Raw genomic sequence first — 25,193 nt, 5'->3', positions numbered from 1 at the left:
TCATCCTATTCTTTTGTACCATTACTTTGTTACCTCTAAATTGACTTGTTATAATGTGATTTTCCATATTACTTTTTAACTAATTCCTTTGAACTGCCCTGCATTTTTTCAAATTTGTAAACACAACTGCCATGCGTTCTATCACATCCTATATATACTTTTATTAATTAGTTCATTCATCAAAGAATAACTCTTATCAAGGACAACACACATTAACATTTTCCCATCATCAAACCTTTAACCATTGTTCTGATCCATCATTCTGTCACCTCTGATATCTCTCTTGTAGATTCACCTAGTTACCATATACAAGTGAGTTGTTCTGCTACTAGTGGGTTTCCATTAAGTAAAAAACATGCATCATAATGCCAAAAATCTCCCCCTTTGGACTTGATGGCAACTATTTTGGTTTTTGGTCACCACAACCTGTAAATAACATCAAGACAAGCACCAAAACATCAAGCTACTCTCCAAACAACAAGCTACTCTCCCGCTTTGACATCAAGGGAAATGGGTTGATTTCCCAATGTTAAATGAAGGCCTCCATATCTAAGTATTTTAATATGAACATTGATAATGCCCCCTAGGCACATTCTGAATTCTCTGATCAAACTCCCCTTTTGTACATGATGAGATGCACTATACCATCCATGCTCCCCCTGAGCATATGCAGAGTCTACAAAAATATTTTTGAAAGAATAACATGACTCTATAACTCAACTATGTGAGTATGACCTTCCTATCACCAATGACTCATACATACATCAATCACTCAGTCAAGTGGGGATACATCAAATGACTCAACCACTCAACCAAGTGGGATTACATATTTGACATGATCTCAAAAGTCCATACATGACTGAATATGAAAATTATTACATCATAGGTATTTACATGACCTTTACATCAAATGATATACATGACATTTATAACAAAGACCAAAGATCTAAACAATACCATGATATTCATCAACAACTATCATACACAGTATATGATCTCCACCATAAGCATCTGTCAGCAACATCCAGACCAGCAACCTGTATATGTCCAACATCAATTTGCAAGATAAGCCAATGTACCTTTAATATCATCAACCTGTGACAAAGTATGCCACATATAGATATCAACTCATCCTCTTTATCTCATCAAGATCAACTTGCTATGTTTCCTTAGTAGGACATAGCCTTCCATGAACCAACTAAGCATATGTCATATCTCCAAGCAATAACACAAAACCATTCACAACATATCATATGTATGTGAAAACACCATAGTCATCATCTATGTCTATACCATCATCATTATACCAAGAACTGCATGATTTTTACATAACTACCCTCAATATATCAACCATGTATCTTCACTAGGGATTTTTCCAATATCCACATCTGATAAGCGTCAACCATGATAATCAAACCTATCATCATAAAGTAAGAAGTCATCATCATTATGTGACTAAGTATGCCATGACTCTAAATAACCATGTATTCAAATAGATATGCCTTCATGAGGATGCCTCCGGGCGATCTGGCGGACTGGCGATTGGGATCAATAATAGAGCGTTGAGCATCAAGAATACTTGGGGTGGCAGATGGTATATTGGTATAGACGCCTATGTTCTTTCTATGGAATCAGATCTTCGGCTCATCAATGTATACAGTCCTTGCTCAGATAGGGCTGCCTACTGGGATTCTTTACTGAATTCAGTATTATTTCAACAGGATAATATTATACTTGGAGGAGATTTAAATTTTACCATGGGTTTCTGTGAATCATGGGGACATGCAGCCCGGATTGACCCCTTCTCGGAAACTATATCCACTCTATTGAATGAGCACCACTGGATAGACACACCCATGGAAAAATTACAACACACTTGGTCTAACAATCGAAGTGGCGAGCAGAGTCTAGCTAGGAGACTTGACAGATTTCTTATCAAAGAATCCCTCCACAACAGGATTGCCCGTATAAGACAATGGGTGGGCTCTGGAGGTATATCAGACCATCGCCCAATCTTTTTGGAGATTTCTGATATCTACAACAAAATTAAAAGCCCCTTCAAATTTAACTCCTCCTGGCTCAAGGACCCCTCCTACATTCAGATGGTAACCGAGTATTGGCAGAGGAACCCTATCAGAGAGGATGAAAACTTCACTGAAGGTTTCATCAGGAAAATAACGGAGCTCAAAAGGTGCTCAAAGCTTTGGGCCCATCAGAAGAGACTCCGGGATGATCATATTTTGAGGGAGGCAGAAAGTATCATTGCATCTCATGAAAACGAGGATGGTGGCATCTTTCCTACACAGGAAAGGAAAGATCTATACATGTCCCACATTGCAAAGCGATCACAGATCCTGAAGGACAGAGAGGAAAGCTGGCGGCTACGGAGCAGAGCTATATGGCTCACAGAAGGGGATAACAACACTAAATTTTATCACAATTTTGCCAACGGGAGGAAGGCTATTAACACTATTTGGGAATTAGTGGATGCCCAGAATCATATCGTTACATCTCAGAGGCACCTTGCCAAGCTCGCTACCGACCATTTCAGAAGCATATACAAGGCTCCCCGGGTGGCCAACATTCTTGAAATAATGAGGGTGGCAGAAAAATTCCCCAGATTTGTCTCCCCTGAGGACCATGAGGATCTTACCAAGGAGGTGACCATGGATGAGCTAGAATCGACCATCAAATGGTTTAAGAAGGATAAAAGCCCCGGACCTGATGGTTGGACCATCGAATTCTTCATAGCCTTTTTTGACATATTGGCAGACGATCTCCTGAAGATCGTCGAATAGAGCAGGAAATCGGGTAGGATCTCCATGGCTATCAAATCTACTTTGATCGCCCTCATTCCTAAAACCGACCACCCTACATCTTTCGATGAGTTCAGACCCATATCACTTTGCAATTGTCTCTACAAGATCATTGCCAAAATCATTGCAAACCGCCTGAAGCCTCTTTTATCTCGCCACATTTCTTCTGAACAATTTGCCTTCCTTGACCATCGGCAGATTCATGAAGCCATAGCCACTACTCAGGAACTCCTCCATACCCTCCACATTAAAAAACAAAAAGGTATGATCCTCAAGGTTGACCTTTCCAAAGCTTTTGATAGAGTAAATTGGTTATACATCAGAATGCTCTTGACTCACCTAGGCTTCCCCTTTACCTACATCAAATGGGTCATGATTTGTATTTCAGACGTTGCTTACAACGTTCTTCTAAACGGGGAGGCCACATCCTTTTTTACTTCGGAAAGAGGGCTCAGACAGGGATGCCCCCTTTCCCCCCTTCTATTCCTTCTTGTCATCGAAGGCTGAGCAGACTAATCATAGCCTCCAGAGATAGGCATCAGATTACAGGCATTAACATCTCTGGCAATTTTCACCTCACCCATTTATTGTTTGTGGATGATATTCTCATTTTTCTAAATGGAGGCATTGGCGATGTCACTACTCTACACAATAATTTCCTCCTGTTTCAGCAGGCTACGGGGATGATGGTAAATGACAACAAATCTACTATCACGTCTGTTGGTGTTACTCGTCATGAACTTGCATATGCCACCCAGCGCTTCCCCTTCACATCATCCTCGCTCGCTGATGGCATCAAATACCTGGGGTACAGGTTAAAACCTCTTGGCTACAAAATTGTGGACTGGACATGGCTTCTCGCAAAGGTGGAGAAAAGACTCCAAATTTGGTACCACAAATATCTCTCTAGAGCAGGTCGTCTGATCCTTATCAAAGCAGTCATTGAAGCTACGCCAGTCTATTGGATGACACTGGCCTGGATACCCCGAGGTGTCTTAAACAGACTACAGAGCATCTGTACCAGATTTCTATGGAATGGTCATCAGCCAGGGAAAGTATTTGCATGGGTGAAATGGGATACCATTGCCAGACCAAAAAGTTGGGGAGGCTGGGGCATTAAAAGGCTAGATCTATTTGCAAAAGCATTAGCTGCAAAGCTTGGCTGGCAACTACTGACCACAGACAGCCTTTGGTCGAGAGTAGCCCAAGCAAAATACATCTGGCCCTCACACCTAATGGACTGGTTCCGACAGCAACATAACGTGGGACACAATATCTCTAATATTTGGAAGGTTGTTTTACTATCCCTCCCCCTCTTGCGGGACGGCATTACCTGGCGCATTAAGAGTGGACAAGATGTAAGAATTGGCATGGACCCATGGGTAGGTTGTGGCAACATGCACAGACTTTCGGAAGGCCTTATCAGACATCTTCATAACTGGAACATTACTCACATTAATCATATTGGTGACAGTACAAACTCTACTTTCCTTCAACAGGCTTGGACCCCCACGGCGGCCCTAGGTATCCCTGAACAATGGCAGTTAGAATGGAGTAATTTTACAGATGCTCTCACACAGGCAAATATCAGATTGACTGAAGGATCGGACGAGCTCATATGGGCCATTGCCAAACACGGTCTTTACTCTCCTAAAATGGGATACCTGAAGTTAATGGAACCACATAAGCCTCCTGACATCCTTCCACACTGGAAATCGATATGGAAACTCCAGGTCGCCCCTCGTTGTCGTTTATTGATGTGGAACATCATTTTTGATAAAATTCCAACTGGAAAAAACCTCCTAAAACGATCTTTCAACGGACCCTTCAGATGTCATCTTTGTTGTTGCGAGGAGGAGAGCATTGAACATCTATTCATTCACTGCTCTGTCACTAGAGATTTCTGGCACAATATATCATCTTATATCCCATCCCTCAAAGCTTGGCAAGGGACTAACACTCTGGATGCCTGGATCAATTGGCAAAAAGAACACTCAGGTAAGCCCAATAACATTCCCCTCCTCGCATGTTGGGCTATCTGGATAGCTCGGAATCAGATCATATTTAACAACAAGGCTCCCCATTGGCCGACAATTCTGAGTCACACCATTGCCGATTATAATATGCTACCTGAGATAGACTGCACTGCGCCAACACATTCTTTTGTTCCTATCACCATTGATAAATCAAAGCACTGGGCCTTTTTTGATGGCTCTGCTCAGGATGAGGGATGCGGTGAAGGAGCAGTATTGTATATAAATGAATCCCATTGCTATAAGATTCATATTAAGCTACAAAATGGTACCAATAACTTCGCAGAATTAAGCACCGCAAAACACATCATACATTTTGCTATCCAAAATCATTGCAGACACCTTCAACTATTTGGAGATTCGCAGATTGTTTGCAATTGGCTAAATTCTGCATCTAATTGTTTTGCTTTCTCTCTGAGACATATTCTTGACGAAGCCAAAAGACTGATCACATCTTTTGAATCTTTTGTCTGTCGCCATATTTACAGGGAATAGAACACTGAAGCTGACCAACTTTCCAAAAAAGTAGTGCACAGCCATCTAGATCAATGGCTGATACAGGAGGAGATTGATGGAACCTTCCATCAATACTATCACAGGCCTTATATGGATCTTAATAGAAACGGGTCCCCGACCCGTACATAATCAGTCACAGCTGATATGTTCCTTTTTGATACATGTTTTCATGATTGTACAGTCTATATACAGTAACTGTCTATAACAGGGCTCTCTGCGTAGAGCAATTTTGATTCTAAATTTTTGTTTTTTTTCAGCAGATCTACATGACTCCCTGCGTGGAGATCCAGATCATACAGGATCTTTTTTGATAACTTGACTGGCCTATGGCCACAAACGAATATGCGACCAGCATCTACAAAATGTAATTTCTCTCTTTTAATAGAAATTACGACTTTTTCCTTATGGGAAAAAAAAAAGATATGCCTTCATGAAACCTGCAATAACACCATTTTCTTGGCCAACCAATATTATTTACCAATGTGTAATTTAAGTAATCATCCATGTGTCAGCATAATATGTATCCATCATATAGATACAAATATGTATCTAGAAAACCATGAGCTTATAGTCATTTGTCAAGATTTCTTGATACCACCAATAGCAACAATCCTCAAACATGTGAGAGCCAATAATTATAGGAATCCTCATCCATAATTGCACCATATTAAGTTTATGCATCTTTGAAGGCATGATGACAGCAGCATAAAAGAAATGACACTTATCAAATAATGAAGTTGTGTACTCAAACCTTTTTCTTCTCCTTTTCCTTATGAACATCACCATGTAAGCGACATACCATATGTACTATATGCATCATCAAAAGAGTCATCCACAATCATCCATAATCTGATCTGAATAACAACTATGTGGCTCAAGCAATATAAGTATCATCTGAGACTTTATCATAGGCAACCCATTACTGTAGCATAGCATGATGTATTATTTAAATACTTCAACAACATAAGCATCATTACCATCGATAAGAATATTTATGTACAAAATACTTCTAAACATAATGTCGACAACGTATTATTAGAAGCATAGCATATTCTCCCCCTGAACCTGTGCCAACTGTTCACTGCCATATGTGATCATTCCATATATCAGTAAGAATCATCAAGGCATCATCATCAACTAGTTATGCATCAAATCATCAACAACTTATGAGGGTCAAAATCAATCCTACATATCATCAGTAGACTGTAACCATCATTAATCTGAACAAAAAGGATAATTGATAATTTACTGAACCATATAAGACCCTTTTTCTCTTAGTTTACCTCACTTATTCTTCATCAAACCAACATATACGCAATTGTGCAGCTTCTAAATTGCGTATATACGCAAATTGAATTCATGATAACTGCGTATGAGAATTAGAACACTGAAATTTCACACTTTCAGTTCCTCCTAAGTTTGTTATGTCTGTATACTGAGTTATGCCACATTTTTCTAATTGTAATTCTTTCTTCTTCCATACCTTGGAGTGTGATAATGTTTCCTCCTTTTGGTATGTTGGCCAAAATTTGCTCGTACATTATTTTTTTATATGCCCAAACTTGTTACAAGCATAAAATCTTATATGTTTCATATTCCTTCTAAAGCATTCAATGGATCTGTGACCAAACATATTGCAAGAAAAACAATATCCCTTAAAGTACCTGGAAGCTGATGATCTTTTTGTGTGACGGTTATTAGCTCGAACCATTCTACTTCTGCTTCTTGCAGCAACATGTCCAGACATATAAAACATTCAACATTATTCATCAGATGAGAGAATCAATTAACACTTCCATAGTTAGGAGAAAACAATTTTATTTGAAGAATTTCTTTCCTTGGTTATTGATGGGGTTGACCTCTTATCTCCTTATTGAGAATTTCAGATTTTGCATTAGAGTTCATTGCTTTAGTTTGTGAGCTAAATTCACCTTTAACAGTTTCATGAAAACCAAGGCCAGATTTGATGGCAGGAGACCTTTCACTACTAATAATATCATCCAAAATCTTAGTACTATCTTGAAATCGTAAAATGTTATCCTTTTCTTCTAATTTACCTTTTAGGATATTTACCTCAACCTGATATTGCTCTTCCTTTTCCATATACTGCTTCTTCATGATTTATTCATCTTTTCTTCCTTCTTCCACTTTTTTTTTTTTAATTTGAGAATCTCATTTTCTTGTTCTTCATCTGCTTGAGGTAGTTCTCCATTATGCTTATTTTCATTTTCAAGATCTTCTTTTAGAGAGACCATCTCAGTTACAAGACTTTATAGTAACTAGATTTTTCTATAAGTTTATTGATAGTTGTATCCTTTTAATTTACTTCATTTATCAATTATGTCACTTCATCCTGTAGCCTTTGACATTGATCTTCCTTTTCCTTGTACTGCTTCCTTACTTTGTTTCCTTCCTCCAACTGAGCTTTTAACCTGGTAACTTCTTCTTTGTAGGCGCATTCCCTTTTATCAATTAGATATTTTTGATCTCTAATTGTGTCTGTGAGATTTTTAAATTCTGCCTCTATTCAATTTATTTCTCTTTCACCCATAAGATAAAATTCAGGGGTTTTGTTGTCACATTCATTATCTTCAAATGAACAGAGAAATGTATCACCAGAGGACAACAAATTCGTAGCTAATAATTATTTTACTTTTTTGTCTACATTCTGAGGTGATTCTGAATCTAAAGAGTTGCTTCCGAATAATAGCCAATCATCTCTCCCACTATCACAGTTCCTTTGAGATGTCTTCTTATTTTTAGGTGCTTTCTTCTTTTTCTTCTTTCCCATTGTTACTACGGATCTCCTTTAAGAGATCAAGCTTTTGCCAAAGGAACGACTCTTATACCAATTGTTGGGAATAATACTAAGAGGGGGGATGAATCAATATTTACAAACCAATAACTTTTTCCATTTCATAATCAGATTTATATATGCTACTTCAGTGAAGAAAATTCGCATGTGCATGCAATTGTTCTTAAGGCAACCAGTGTATATCCAGTGAACTTATGATTTAGTTAATTATTCATATGTTTATTTTCAATCAGATTAAACATTAAACAGTAACCATGTGTAGCAATAACAGAATAAACCATCACACATGAGAAACACACATGAACACCAATATTTAAGGTGGAAACCCAATGCAGGAGAAAAACCACCTGTTGTTGTGTCTCTGTATTCTTTTTAATATAAAGAATAATATGTTTACAATCCTATATTGGTGCAGACCCATACTAGTATGCAGGCACCCACATGTAGAAGGATACAACCTCTCTCGTTCTCCATCTTCTACTGGAAGGGAGCTACAACCCCCTAGCTCTTGTACTAGCTAATATGTTTACCAATACGTAGGCATCAGCCTATAGAAGGCTAGAATCTTCATTCATTCTCCAGCTGCTACTGGAAGGGAGCTCCAACCCCTGATCAAATCACCATCCATTACTGTCATGAAGATTTGACTTCCTCACTGAAGATTCCAACCCTCAGTATCTTCCAGGGACCACATTTCAAATAGATATGCCTTCATGAAACCTACAATAACAACATTTTCTTGGCCAACCAACATTATTTACCAATGTGTAATTTAAGTAATCATCAATGTGTCAGCATAATATGTATCCATCATAGAGATAGAAATATGTATCTAGCAAACCATTAGCTTATAGTCATTTGTCAAGATTTCTTGATACCATCAACAGCGACAATCCTCAACCATGTGAGAGCCAATAATTATAGGAATCCTCATCCATAATTGCACCATATTAAGTTTATGCATCTTTGAAGGAATGATGACAGCAGCATAAAAGAAATGACACTTATCAAATAATGAAGTTGTATACTCAAACTTTTTTCTTCTCCTTTTCCTTATGAACATCACCATGTAAGCAACATACCATATGTACTATATGCATCATCAAAAGAGTCATCCACAATCATCCATAAATCTGATCTAAATAACAACTATGTGGCTCAAGTAATATAAGTATCATCTGAGACTTTATCATAGGCAACCCATTACTGTAGCATAGCATGATGTATTATTTAAATACTTCAACAACATAAGCATCATTACCATCGATAAGAATATTTATGTAAAAAATACTTCTAAACATAATGCCAACAACGTATTATTAGAAGCATAGCATATTCTCCCCCTGAACCTGTGCAAACTGTTCACTATCAAATATGATCATTCCATATATCAGTAAGAATCATCAAGGAATCATCATCAACTAGTTATGCATCAAATCATCAACAACTTATGAGGGTCAAAATCACTCCTACATATCATCAGCAGACTGTAATCATCATCAATCAGAACTGAAAGGATAATTGATAATTTATTGAACCATATCAGACCCTTTTTCTCTTAGTCTACCCCACTTCTTCTTCACCAAACCAACATATATGTGATTGTGTAGCTTCTAACTCGCGTATATACACGAATTGAATTCATGATAACTGCGTATGAGAATTAGAACACTGAAATTTCACACTTTCAGTTCCTCCTAAGTCTATTATGTCTGTATACTGAGTTATGCCACATTTTTCTAATTGTAATTCTTTCTTCTTCCATACCTTGGAGTGTGATAATGTTTCCTCCTTTTAGTATGTTGGCCAAAATTTTCTCCTGCATTCTTTTTTTATATGCCCAAACTTGTTACAAGCATAACATCTTATATGTTTCATATTCCTTCTAAGCATTCAATGGCTCTGTGACCAAACATATTGCAAGAAAAACAATATCCCTTAAAGTACCTGGAAGCTGATGATCTTTTTGTGTGACGGTTATTAGCTCGAACCATTCTACTTTTGCATCTTGCAGCAACATGTCCAAAATTATGACATATAAAACATTCAACATTATTCATCAAAGGAGAGAATCGATTAACACTTCCATAGTTAAGAGAAAAAGATTTTATTTGAAGACTTTCTTTCCTTGGTTGTTGATGTGGTTGACCTCTTATCTCCTTGTTGAGAATTTCAGATTTTGCATTAGAGTTCATTGCTTCAGTTTGTGAGCTAAATTCACCTTTAACAGTTTCATGAAAACCAAGGCCGGATTTGATGGCAGGAGACCTTTCACTACTATGAATATCACCCAAAATCTTAGTACTATCTTGAAATCGTAAAATTTTATCCTTTTCTTCTAATTTACCTTTTAGGATATTTACCTCAACCTGATATTTCTATTCCTTTTCTAGATACTGCTTCTTCATGATTTCTTCAGCTTTTCTTCCTTCTTCCACTTGTTTTTTTAATTTGAGAATCTCATTTTCTTGTTCTTCATCTGCTTGAGGTAGTTCTTCATTATGCTTACTTTCATTTTCAAGATCTTCTTTTACAAAGATCATCTCAGCTTCAATACTTTTATGGTAACTGAATTTTTCTATAAGTTTATTGATAGTTGTATCCTTTTCATTTACTTCATTTATCAATTATGTCACTTCATCCTGACATTGATCTTCCTTTTGCTTGCACTGCTTCCTTACTTTGTTTCCTTCCTCCAACTGAGCCTTTAACCTGGTAACTTCTTCTTTGTAGGCACATTCCCTTTTATCATATTAGAAATTTTTTTATCTCTAATTGTGTCTATGAGATTTTTAAATTTTTCCACTATTCAATTTATTTCTCTTTCACCCATAAGATAAAATTCAAGTGTTTCGTTGTCACATTCCTTATCTTCAAATGAACAGAGAAATGTATCACCAAAGGACAACAAATTCGTCGCTGATAATTCTTTTACTTGTTTATATACATTCTGAGGTGATTCTGAATTTGAAGAGTTGCTTCCACATAATAGCCAATCATCTCTCCCACTGTCACAATTCCTTTGAGATGTCTTTTTCTTTTGAGCTTCTTTCTTCTTTTGCGTCTTTCCCATTGTTACTACGGATCTCCTTTAAGAGATCAAGCTTCTGCCAAAGGACCGACTCTTATACCAATTGTTTGGAATAATACTAAGAGGGGGGGATGAATCAATATTTACAAACCAATAACTTTTTCCATTTCATAATCAGATTTATATACGCTACTTCAGTGAAGAGAATTCACGTGTGCATGCAGTTGTTCTTAAGGCAACTAGCGTATATCCAGTGAACTTATGATTTAGTTAATTCATCATATGTTGATCTTCAATCAGATTAAACATTAAACCGTAACCATGTGTAGCAATAATAGAATAAACCATCACACATGAGAAACACATGTGAACACCAAGATTTAAGGTGGAAACCCAATGCAGGAGAAAAACCACCTATTGTTGTTGTCTCTGTATTCTTTTTAATATAAAGAATAATATGTTTACAATCTTGTATTGGTGCAGACTCATACTAGTATGCAGGCACCCACCTACAGAAGGATACAATCTCTCTCATTCTCCATCTTCTACTGGAAGGGAGCTACAACCCCCTAGCTCTTGTACTGGCTGATATGTTTACCAATACGTAGGCATCAGCCTATAAAAGGCTACAACCTTCACTCGTTCTCCAGCTGCTACTGGAAGGGAGCTCCAACCCCCTGATCAAATCACCATCCGCTACTAGTAGGAAGATTCGACTTCCTCACTGAAGGCTCCAACCCTCAGTATCTTCCAGGGACCACGTTTCATAAATTTTCATAGTAGATACTCCTAGTACACAACAACACAATGTGTAGGCCACGTTTCATCAAATTTTCATATTGGTGCCATCAGTAACATTGAAGATTAAAATAAATCACCACTACAATACTTCCAAAAAATACATTTGCATCAACCAATCACTAAAACCCAATCATCAATCTCTGATATAACTGAAACCCAACCATCAATATCTGAATCAACCACAACTGAATCAATCAATCACATAAACCTTTGACATATCTGAATCACCCAATCATCAATTTATGAATCAATAACAACTGAATCAATCAATCGCTGAAAACTCAATCAAACGACACTTAATAAAAAATTCAATCAATCAACTGGAACAGTCAGATCACTGTAACCAGTACACATATATGAACCCAGAACCCTGCATCAACAACCAGAACCAACTGCAACCTCAAAAATCATATGTTAGATTGTATACGCTACTTCAATGAATCCAACCTACATGTATACACTACTTCCTTTAACCCAACCTGAGTATATCTCTGAGATACTGAATCATAAAACCTCTAACCCACAAACTTTACCAGCCAGTGACATTCTAAAGATCTACAATCAAGATTACAAAGTTCTAAATAGATAGCAACAAATATCACCCTTCTCACTTAATCAATCAATCATTCAAACTCAATCTCCTTATACAATCAATTTTATTTTCATATCTAATGAAGACATCATTGACAAACAGTAGTAAAATAGAAGCATTGATCAGATAGATCAAACATCCCTGAACATCAAACTTTTCTTCTGCATACGCTACTTGGAAGTGTTGAACCAACATGTATACACGCCTTCACCAAGGCTAACCAACGTATAGATCTGCAAATAAAAACTTATAACTTCGCAACTATTCCAGACTTCAGATATACCCATATCATAGCATTTAAAGGACAGAAAATTTGTTAGCACTAAGATCTAGCCTATACATTATCAGATCACATAATGATAAGTCATTATGATCCTGATCCATCATTAGATCTCATCCATCATCAAACACGCAGGTGCATACTTAGTCTAGATCAAGAAAAGCATCAGAAACCCATAACATGCATAATTTCATTTGATCTAACACTTCCTAAGATATTCATTACTTGTGCACTTAGCCCTTTGATCTTCTCCTCCTTATATAGTTTTAGCCTTTCTCAATACCTCAAACCAAAACAACACTTAGAACCTGTGGTATTCTTAGACAGTATCAAGTAACCGTTATTCCACTCAATATTGTGGGATAATACCATGGTATGGACCCTTGGTATTATTTCACCTTAATTTCCTTAATTTTCCATCCCATATGCGCTTTTCCTCTTGTGAAAGTGCGTGCATACGTATACGCTCTTTTTGTACAGTGAACCCGCGTATACAACTTAACATACCTGTAAAATAGATATATATATATATATATATATTTCCTCAATTTCTTGATTCTGATCTATAGTCCATTGTTTCATCATCCTGTTCTTCTGTACCATTACTTTGTTACCTCTTAATATACCTGTTATAATGTGATTTGCCATATTACTTCTGAACTGATTCCTTTGAACTGCCCTACATTTTGTCATATCTGTAAACACAATTACCATGCATTCTGTCACATTGTGTTTATACTTTTATCAACTAGTTCATTCATCAAATAACAACTCTTATCAAGGACACACACTAACAATTTCCCTGTATCAAAACTTTAACCATTATTTTGATCCATCATTTTGTCACCTCTGATATCTCTCTTGTAGATTCATCTAGTTACCATATACAAGTGACTTGTTATGCTACTAGTGAGTTGCCATCAAGTACAACACATGCATCATAATGCCAACAACACTTAATGGTGAAAATGCATTGTCTTGTCTCAATTTTTGGTGTGGTGCTCAATGTAAAAGAAAATTTTCTGAAATGGTCAAGGAAACTTGAACATATTCTTATCTTCAATGATATTTGAGATGGCATTTTTCATAGAGATACCTCACTACCAAACCTATTGTAGATAAAGTGTTTTCCATATGGATGAATAAGATAAGAAAGCATATGCCTTAAATGCTACTACTATAAGTGAAGAGGTGATTCATCACATTAGATTTATCAAATATTCTTTGGTGCTTGGAAGAAGTTGAAGTGTGTGTGCGTGTGGTAGAAGGAGGACCTTTTTCCCTATTATTATATAGATTACATAATTCTATTGTGAGTGACTATGAAGCCTATAGTGAGTTTGGTGAGGTGGAGGTCATTAGAGAGGGAACTCTTGAGCTAAGACTACTCTCCTCCATTGGTTAGTATTCTTCCTCCACTATATAGCCCCATTGAATCTTTGGGGTTAGTGGGGAAGAAGAGTACTTCAAGAGTACTTTGGGAGGTCAACCAATGCGTCAGCAACGTTTGGTCGATCTGCAACATCATTTAGACGTGTATGTGTTGAGAAATCCTTTAGGGAAGCAACTTTAGGTTTCTTGAGTTGATTTCTCTTATTATGAAATTATCTTGTGATATTTACTTAAAAGTTCTTATTTTAAATTATCTTATTCTTATCATCAATACTAATGAAAATCAATAAATATCAGAAGCAAAAGATGACACAAGAAGTAGTCACTCAGCCAAGGAAAAACCCCAATGAAGGAGAAAACCTAGTCAAACTCTTCCACTATAGATTCAAATCAAGATGGTACAACCAATACCTTCTTGACTAACACAAGAAATCTTCTCCATCCACCAAGTTGACCTCCTTGAAACTAAGTTGAATTGTTTAACTTTTTACAAGACAACATAAATTTTCTCTAGTTATAGTTTTCAACCCTCACTGCAACTCTATTCCTTTACTGAAACTCTTTGACCCTTACTGTAATATTAATTATCCAACTTCACATAAGTGGTAGAGTAACAAAAATTTTGGCCAGGAATATTCTCTCTTTCTTTGTTGATCTTGTCTTCCTTTTCTCTTATTTTGAACATCCTTTTTCGCACTTCAAATTGCAAATTAACTTCATGAATTGAATCCTTCCAAAATAGGTTGAGTATATTTTCTATATATAGTGGTTGGAGTCTGTATTTTTTAGGCCGACATGATGAGATTGAGGTTGACTTGTTAAGTGAGGAATTCGACTTATTAGAGGATAGTCAAGACACATAAAATAATTTTCTTTCTTAACTTTAAATTGCCCAAGAAGGGTCTAGAATATATTGACTTAGACTCTTACTCAATATAAAATTCTTATATCACTCAATGGGTTCTTTGACCTAATCACCCTTGACCCAAGCATGAAACCCATGCTTTAATAAGTCAATTTATTTTTACAATAAAAATTATTTTTCTTTCTTTTGACAAATACATTACATCATGACTCAAATACAATTCTGAAGATTGACACTAGTTACATTCTTCAACACTCCCTCTTAACTAGGGACATATTCATAATTACATATATACATAGGTTAATGGAAGATCTCAAAGAGATATGCTCTATGAAGAGTCGCAACACACCTAGTGCTACAAATTAGATACTTGACTAAGTTATCTAACCGGTGGGACTAATGTGTGTTCAAAGCTTCAGACACTCTAGGTATCGTTAGGCTTCTACTTTAACACCAACCCGGGGCTCTAGGTGCATATCCAAGGTCAGAGCTCCAAGACCAATGCCACCCTCCCTACTTAGTGATCTAGACATCATCACATGTCGGTCAAATGTCCTCCAATGCATATTGTCACCCCAAGATGCTTCATCTCACCTTATTACCTAAATCAGATATATCCGCCAATCCAAGCATTCTTCAAACATTCAACCTTCTTATGGAGACATCCTGCACAATCACAACCCCAATCAATAGTAAACTTTCACTATGTGTGTGTGTGTGTGTGTGTGTGTTTAGCACAAACCTTTTGGGTCTTTAGTTATGCTAATGTTGGTTAAATCATTGTCATATTATCCAAATACATCTCGTTGGAAGCATCCTTCTTCAATTTTCCAACAACACTAAACTCATCCTCAACACTTTTCAAGGTAACCAAGTTTTTTTTGCAACTTCATTAACCTGTCTGTAGTGCTTTAGCTGTTCTCTTATCTCAATCATCCTTATGATATTTATATCAAGTTATCACTCAAAGAGATTAAATATCAACTAAGGTCCCTGTCAACTATGGAAGTATACACTTTTCCTTTATCCATGTTTCTTCTTAATGAGGGAATAAGTCCATCATCAATTATTATTCTTTCAGTCACATAGACTCTTTCTTTTTCATCATCATTACATTAGAGAACTTCAACCTTTAAAATATTTGTTCCTTCATGAACATCATCCTTTATATGGCAACAATTTCATCTATTCATTTTTAATGTCATTAACTCCCTCTTTCCATCATGCTCATTATTATTATTGAGTCATATTTAATTATGAACACCTTAACATCTTGAAGATTATGTATCTGCTAACAGTGAGGACAACCAAGTACAAATATATAGAAGCATGAAGTCAACTATATCGAAATCGTGTCATTACAATGGAAGCATCAAAATAATCAAGCTTTAGACATCAAATACCTAAATCTAGGTAGGTTCATAGTCAACAAAGGTTACATCTTTTATATTCTGGACTTTAACACCATGCTATGGTTTTTTTCATAAAACATAGATTCCATCGTCGAGACTTAAAGCCTTATATGTCAGCTACTAAATCAAGTTAGTGATCCAATCATAACACTTTACATCTTCAATATTATGCCCTATAATTTCATCTCAGGCTTTACTAGGGTTTTGTCACAAACCCTAAATTTCATTAATGAAAGGATGTCAACAATCAAGTTAACATATTAGCATTTCATATCTAGGGATTCACTCTTATATCAATCTCTTACTAGGGATTTTATTGTAAACCATAAATACACACATCTAACTTCAAAAATTATATATACAACAATTTGATTAGACTAGGGTTTTAATTATGTGGAAGCTCATACACCCAGGTTTTCATTCCTAGGACTAACTATTGCATGGATTTTGACATAAACCCAAATTCACCAAACCCTAAAATATAGGGTTTTCTTATTTAACTTAGATATTATTGACAAACCCTAAAATTCTAGGATTTCATAAACCATAAACATCAAGAGTATAATTTTATTTCTAGAATTGATCAACAAGCCCTATGTAGACTAAGGGTTTCATTGTCAACATGCCCTAAGCATCAAGAGTCTAGGGATTTATAGTGAACCCTAAAGGTTAAGATTTCACCAAAAATTATGAAACAAGATATAATATGATAAGGGTAGATTCAATCTAATGATTAATCACACTAACAAGAATCTTTATGATTCAAACAACCTAAACATGAGAAAGTTAGTGATATTAAAAAAAATCAAAATAACCATATATTTTATTATGAAAAATACCTTGCTACAAATATTTATACATACCTTGAGATTATTCCTTTACAAAATTTGTAGGATTTTAGTTGAAGAAATCTCCTTATAGGCCTTTCTTTGAAGATTCCTAATTTCTTCCTACAAACCTAGTTTCGTGAAATAATATTATCCTTATTTCTTTATGTATTTACAATAATCATTGGCAAGTACTACCAAGAGTATACATACCTTAAGTTCATATTCAATTCTCACTATGGTTTCCAATTTCACCTTAGACTAAGAATAAATTCAAAAGTTATGGTTTTTATATGAAATAGGATAGAATTTCTATATGAACCATCTAGGCTTCTATAATCCTAGATACATTAAAAATTTTCAAGTCCTAGAATCATATAAGCAATTTTAAAAAATGAGTACTTTACATACCTTTCATTTGAAACATTGATGTTCTATTGGACTTGTTGTTATTTCTTGCAAAATGCACACACATTTTTGAGACAAAGAACAGTAACAATACTTACTTGATTTCTTCGATTTGGTCCCTCAAATGTAGGATGCCTTTCTCTTTTAATTTTGTAGGTGAGGAGACTGTCAAACATTGAGGAGAATTCAAGATCATATTACTATCTAGACTTCATATATATATATATATATATATATAAGTGTTTAATGTCAATTTCACCTTAGACTAAGAATAAATTCAAAAGTTATGGTTTTTATATGAAATAGGATAGAATTTCTATATGAACCATCTAGGCTTCTATAATCCTAGATACATTGAAAATTTTCAAGTCCTAGAATCATATAAGCAATTTTAAAAAATGAGTACTTTACATACCTTTGATTTGAAACACTGATGTTCTATTGGACTTGTTGTTATTTCTTGCAAAATGCACACACATTTTTGAGATAAAGAACAGTAACAATACTTACTTGATTTCTTCGATTTGGTCCCTCAAATGTAGGATGCCTTTCTCTTTTAATTTTGTAGGTGAGGAGACTGTCAAACATTGAGGAGAATTCAAGATCATATTACTATCTAGACTTCATATATATATATATATATATATATATATATATATATATATATATATATATATATATATATATATATATATATATATATATATATATATATATATATATATATATATATATATATATATATATATATATATATATATATATATATATATATATATATATATATATATATATATATATATATATATATATATATATATATATATATATATATATATATATATATATATAAGTGTTTAATGTCTCGTTTTCTCTACCATTGTAATGTCAAGAAATTTACTCCAAACATGGTGACTCTGTGTAGTTTATGAGTCAATCTTGTAAGTTCGGCCTTGGATCCCTTTTTATGTGTAGGTTAATGGCTCCTTTGGATGATAGGGGATTTAATTCAAGCCTTTCAAACATACTTATGCTCATAATTTTGAGGGAGTTTTGGTTCTTCTACTACAATGCATCAAACATTATTTGGTTTGGATTACCAATAAACTATCTTTTTTCTTTCTATTAAGGTTTCACAAGATGTTCTGAGTTATTCACACAAGTATATTGACACTTCATATCTCTGAGGTGACATAGAGAATTCAAAACCATTTAATAGTTATTTCAGGCCTTAAAGATTGTTCCCATAACCTTGATTTATTCATCTAGATATTATGCTTTAATGAGGCTATTAGTTTAGCCTTTTGGACTTATGAAATAGCTCTTTAAAAACCCCTCGCTTTTCCTTGAACATTCATGCGGCCTAGTCACTATGGCAAGGGCTAATATAATGTGCCCATAATGTATTCTCCTCTTTCCTACGAGCTCGATATTTAGAGATATAATCTTTCTTCATTGTTTTGTAGCTGATGTGACATTCTTACTGCCCTTTTTCCATCAAACCAACCTCTGATACCATATTGAGAAATCCATTAGGGAAGCAAGTTTAGGTTTTCCTTGAATCGATTTCTCTTATTATGACATTATCTTCTGATAATTACTTATTATTTCTTCCTTTAAATTATCTTGTTCTTATCAACAAAACTAATGCCAATCAATTAAGATCAGAAACAAAATAGGACACAAGATGTTGGAACTTAGCTAGGGAAAAATCCCAATGAAGGGGAAAAGCCAATCAAACTCTTCCACTATATATTCAAATCACGATGAGACAATCAAGTCCTTCTTGAATAAGACAAAAACTCTCCTCCATCCACCAAGTCAGCGTCCTTGAAACAAAATTGAATTGTTGAACTTTTACAAGACAACATAAATCTTCTTTGGTTATGATTTTCAAACCTTATTGCAACTCTTCGACCCTTACTACAATCTTACTTAGTCAACTTCGCATATGTGGCAGAGTAATAGAAATTTCAGCCATAAATATTCTCTTTCTTTGTTGATCTTGACCTTCTTCTTTTTTTCTTTCAAACCTCCTTTTTCTCATTTCAAATTGCATATTAACTTCTTGAAGTGAATCCTTCCAAAACAGGTTGAGTATATTTGCTATATATAGTGGTAGGAGTCTGTATTTTTTAGACCGACATCATGATATTGAGGCCAACATGTTAAGTGAGGAAGTAGAATTGGTGGAGGACGGACAAAACACATAAAATAACTTTCTTTCTTAACTTTAAATATCCCAATAAGGGTCTAGAATATATTGAGTTAGATTTTGAATCAATATAAAAATCCTAGAGAACTCAATGAGTGCTTTGGCCTAATGACCATTGACCCAAGAACGAAACCCATGCTTTAATAAGTCAAATTATTTTTACAATAATTTCTTTCTTTCTTTCTTTTGGTAAATACATTAAATCATGACTCAAATACAATTATGAAGACTGACACTAGTTACATTCTTCAATAAAACACAGATAGCAACAAGGGAGCACAAGAAGCAACGAAATTGACATCGAATCTCCACCCTTGGTGAACGATACCTTATGTTTCTGTAAAGTTCTATTATGTGTTTATTATTGTACATAATTATTGGAATGTAAAAGTGAAGGATATGGTGTTGAATGTAATTTAAAACTATGGATGAATGATTCTAACATAAATATTTATATATCGTCATTACTTGTTTTAGAGTAACTTAGATCTTTCTTCTTATTTCATTAATAAAAATGTGAGTATGATTTCTTTCAACCAATAACTTGTTGGTATGATCTATGTTTGGTTATTAAAAAAAAATGCAACCTCAGGAAGGTCCCTACAATATTGATTAACTCCAAAATGTGAACTATGAATAATTTGAGGAAAATATGTGGATCACTAATTAAAGATTATTTAGGGTGTTTTTTTCTAGATTCATTGAGGACTTTATATAGCAAAATGGTGCTTACTTCTTTTTAAGTTTGCATGGATTATGTCAACTAGACCCAAATCTTGGTTGATTTCAACGAATATAATATATGCAACAGTTATATATTATTGGGAAGGAAATTGTTCTGTGAGGAGAACCTAATGGTGAAAATGTGTTGTCTTGTCTCAATTTTTGGTGTAGTACTCAAAGGAAAATAAATTTTTCCGAAATGGTCAAGGAAACTTGAACATATTCTTATCTTTAATGATCTCTAAGATGGAATTTGTCATAGAGATACCTCACTACCAAACCTATTGTAGATAAATTTCTTTCCATATGGATAAATAAGATAAGAAAGCATATGCCCTGAATGTTACTACTATAAGTGAAGAAGTGATTCATCACATTAGATTTATCAATATTCTTTGGGTGCTTGGAATAAGTTGAAGTTTGTGTATGTGTTTGTGTGGTAGAAGGAGGACCATTTTCCCTATTATTTTATGGATTACATAATGTTATTGTGAGTGACTATGAAGCTTATAGTGATTTTGGTGAGGTGGAAGTCATTAGAGAGAGAACTCTTGAGTTAAGACTGCTCTCCTCCATCCGCTAGTATTCTTCCTCCACTGTATAGCCCCATTTCAGCTCAGGGGTTCGTGGGGAAGAAGATTACCCAAGGAGTAGGTTGGGAGGTAAACCAGTGAGTCAGTGAGGTTTGGTCGAGATGCAACATCCTTCACACATGTACGTGTTGAGAAATCCATTAGGGAAACAACTTTAGGTTTTTATTGAATTGATTTCTCTTATTATGACATTATCTTGTGATATTTACTTATTAGTTATTATTTTAAACTATATTGTTCTTATCATCAAGACTAATGCAAATCAATGAATATCACAAACAAAAGAGGACACAAGATGTAGGCACTCAGTCAGGGAAAAACCCTAATGAAGGGGAAAACCTAGTCAAACCCTTACACTATAGATTCAAATCAATATGATACAACCAAGACCTTATTGACTAAGACAATAACTCTCCTCCATCCACCAAGTTGACCTCCTTGAAACTAAGTTGAATTATTTAATCTTTTACAAGACAACATAAATATTCTCTAGTTAGAATTTTTTACCCTTACTGTAACTCTATTCCTTTACTTCAAATCTTCGACCCGTACTACAATCTTACTTATTCAAATTCACATAAGTCATAGAGTAACAAAAATTTGGCTAGGAATATTATCTCTTTATTTGTTGATCTTGTCATCCTTTTCTTTTCTTTCAAACATCCTTTTTTGCAACTTCAAATTGCAGATTAACATCATGAATTGAATCCTACCAAAACAGGTTTAGTATATTTTCTATATATAGTGGTTGGAGTCTGTATTTTTTAGGTTGACATGATTAGATTAAGGCTAACCTTTTTCCCCTAAGGAAAAATCATAATTTTCATTAATATAAGAAAATTACATGTTGTAGATGCTTATAAGCATATATTGTAAGTTGGGGTGACTCGCCCTTCAAAAATATTATGTACAAAAAATCCTTAGTGGGAGTGCTGATAGTGATATCTAACATGTCTTAGTATATATTTACATCATATTGTTTATCTAAGTATGTACTTGATGGAAATAAAAAATATACAAAAAACAGACCCATCGGGCCCCTATGCTCTGATATCCATGTATGGCCTATGGTAGTATTGGAAGTGATCCCCATCCCTCTGCTCCTATATCAACCATGTACCCCTAGGCCGGACCGCAACCTCCTTGGAAAGCTAGTCGGAAATTTGATTATGTTCCCTATAGATATGATGGAAAACAATGGAATCAAATTGTGCCTTTAAACGAAGTGCATCATCCAATATATGCCTCAGAGAAAATGCATGACAGTTAGATATATTGTTGAACCAATTGATAATGATCTTGGAGTCCCCAAATATTTTCAAATGTCTACATTATTTTTCTAATGCAAATTGTAGAAGATGTCTAAGGGTGATTAGTTCATTAAAGTTGTTTCTCCCAATACCCAGGCCCATCTGGATTTTGTAGAAAGGAGAGTTAGAGTAGATATAGTATATCTCCCCCCCATATCCCTCCTCTTGTGCAGAACCATCAAAGTATGCCCAGGGTATGTTTTTATCAATAGATTCAGGGATAACAGTACGGTGGGAAGTGGGAGTATCATCATCAGGAATAAGGGAATAGATGGACTAAACCTGTGAATATATGAGGTTCCAGTTAGGTGATATGTTACTGAAAATAATCTTATTCCTAGCTATCCAAATGGCCCAGCAAACAAGGATGGACATATTATGAGCCTTAGGTGGCCTGACCATCGACCGCCAAGTGTTCCAGGCCTCCTATATAGTGTTTCCCTGCCAACGAGTATGAATGGGGATAGACAAGAGGAGCATACCCCACAGATCCAATGTGACAAGACAAAGTAAAAAATATGGTTAATGTTTTCATAGCTTTGATGACATAAACAGCACTAGGAAGGACCATTGAAAGAGCGTTTCATAAGATTATCCCCTGTGGGGGCTTTATTTTGAAGTATCATCCACATGAAAAGATGAGAGCGAGGAGGTGCTTTCAACTTCCATAGTAAGCTCCACCATCACTCTAAGACTGGTGGTTGGTAAGCAGTGAAGATGATAGGGTATCCATCCTTTGGTGTATACTTGTCATGTTTTTCCAATGCCCAAATCAATTCATCATCTTGGTGGAGGATAGTCAACACTATTGGTTATAATTTGGGTTAACCCAAGTTTAATTTATATTGCACACCATAAAAAACCTCAATCACTATCCCTTTTGGCAACGACCTGCAAGCAGATTGCAGTCTCACCCAAAATTACCGTGGAAGGATGTAGAACCAGGTTTCTGTAGCCTTGAAGGATGATGCAATGTGGTGTTTTATATTATATTTTATTCTTAACATTCATTTAATCACTTAAACATACCATATAAATCCATAAATCATCACTGTACTGAAATATAGTGTAACTGTAATAAACTGCTATGCTACAACAAATAGCAGTCAAATATATACATGAAGACACCAATTTTACCATGGCTCACCCCAATGTGGGGCTACGTCCACAAGAATTGTTGCTTATAATAATAAATTTGTACAACAAACAGTTATTGGCATGCGCACTCAGCTGCAGACTCAGGCCTTTGCGCACTCAGCCGTAGAGCCTCGCCTTATTTTCCAAACCATAGATCACAAGAATACAACCATTCAATTGAAGATGTGATATATCCCCTCTTTATTACTGATCCCTATATATACTATTACATCGAGGGATATATCATCAAAATATCATGGTCCATATACCATGGACTTCCTAAACCAATCTATGATGGTCTGAAAACCATTCATCTTTTACAACATTACATGATTTTTACAAAAAGGAGGGGCTTCGACCCACTCCGATGCCGTTATATCATGTGGTATATTCCAACTAATTCGTTGCACAGTCCACTTCGCACTTTGTTGCATTCTCCATTGCGCACTATGCTCCTCAAAATGCAGAGTCTTTACCAAATTTTAGGTCAAGTTAGGTGGCAACCAATAGGCCGCCAACACTCACATGTGACTTGTCCCATGTCACTCAAATCCTTTGCCTCTAATCTTTGCTTCAATATCGTTGTAAGCATTGTTGAGCTTTTGCAAAGTCTTTATGAACTGCTCTTCTTCACTGTGCACTTTGCTCCTTGGTTGGTTTCTTCCATGGAGATCCCCACCATTTTTGTGATGATATTGTTGCAGGTGTACCAGCTTCCATTTTTCCAGATAATCCCTTCTCACAAAAATTACAATCAATTTCTTCCCAAGAACGCTTAGACAACATATGACAACGAGAATTTCTACACTATCAACACTCGAACTCTCAATTTAGCAAAGTTCCAAATCTGGGCGGGATAGAAATTTCGAGTTTCTAACCTCATCATTAGCTTAGATTTTATCTAGATTAGGTTCAGATTGTGTTCATTAATTGCATATCTATCCTTAGATCTTGTCAATCTATCCTCATAAATGCAACTTTTCGTTAACCTTTCCCTTTTAACGGTCATATTTTTTTGGAGAACTTCGATGTATCCCATATTGTAGTGAACATCTTGTCTTATGTTGTGGCTCCTATGAACTTTGACTTAATCTTGACTGTAGCAAAGTAACTTCCTACATCGAAGCGCTTTGCAACATATTTTAATTTCTAATGCCCACTTTCAACTACATGTGGCACTAAAACTTTTCTCTGTTCTTCTTTAGAGTGGTGCTTTAGGGGTATGGTTGTCCCTATACAGCTTCAACCTGCTTCCATTTACTCTTTCCTAAGTCAATTCTCTATTTAACTTTGCTCATTGAATTGTGTCTCCATCAATAATATGCTTGATAATGTAGGGTCCCAACCAATACATCTTGAATTTTCCTATAAATTTCCTAAACTTACTGTCATAAAGGAGAACAAGGTCTCCTACCTAGAACTTATTC

At 35.3% G+C, this 25,193-nt stretch overlaps 1 protein-coding gene across 1 annotated transcript; it reads left to right on the top strand.

The window, feature by feature from the left end:
* The first annotated feature begins 3,181 nt into the window (after window positions 1-3,181).
* Window positions 3,182-5,344, top strand: LOC149262327 (uncharacterized). The gene has a single exon (XM_089377315.1). It carries the CDS (start codon window positions 3,182-3,184, stop codon window positions 5,342-5,344), a length of 2,163 nt encoding a protein of 720 aa, XP_089233441.1.
* Window positions 5,345-25,193: the final 19,849 nt, after the last annotated feature.

Source organism: Pinus tabuliformis, chromosome 6 (assembly GCF_031772625.1).
Source record: "Pinus tabuliformis cultivar Carrire ecotype Pingquan chromosome 6, CPIR1, whole genome shotgun sequence".
NCBI classification, from domain to species: domain Eukaryota; kingdom Viridiplantae; phylum Streptophyta; class Pinopsida; order Pinales; family Pinaceae; genus Pinus; species Pinus tabuliformis.
The sequence above is the reverse complement of the archived record's forward strand: the minus strand, read 5'-3'. Positions and strand labels throughout refer to the sequence as shown.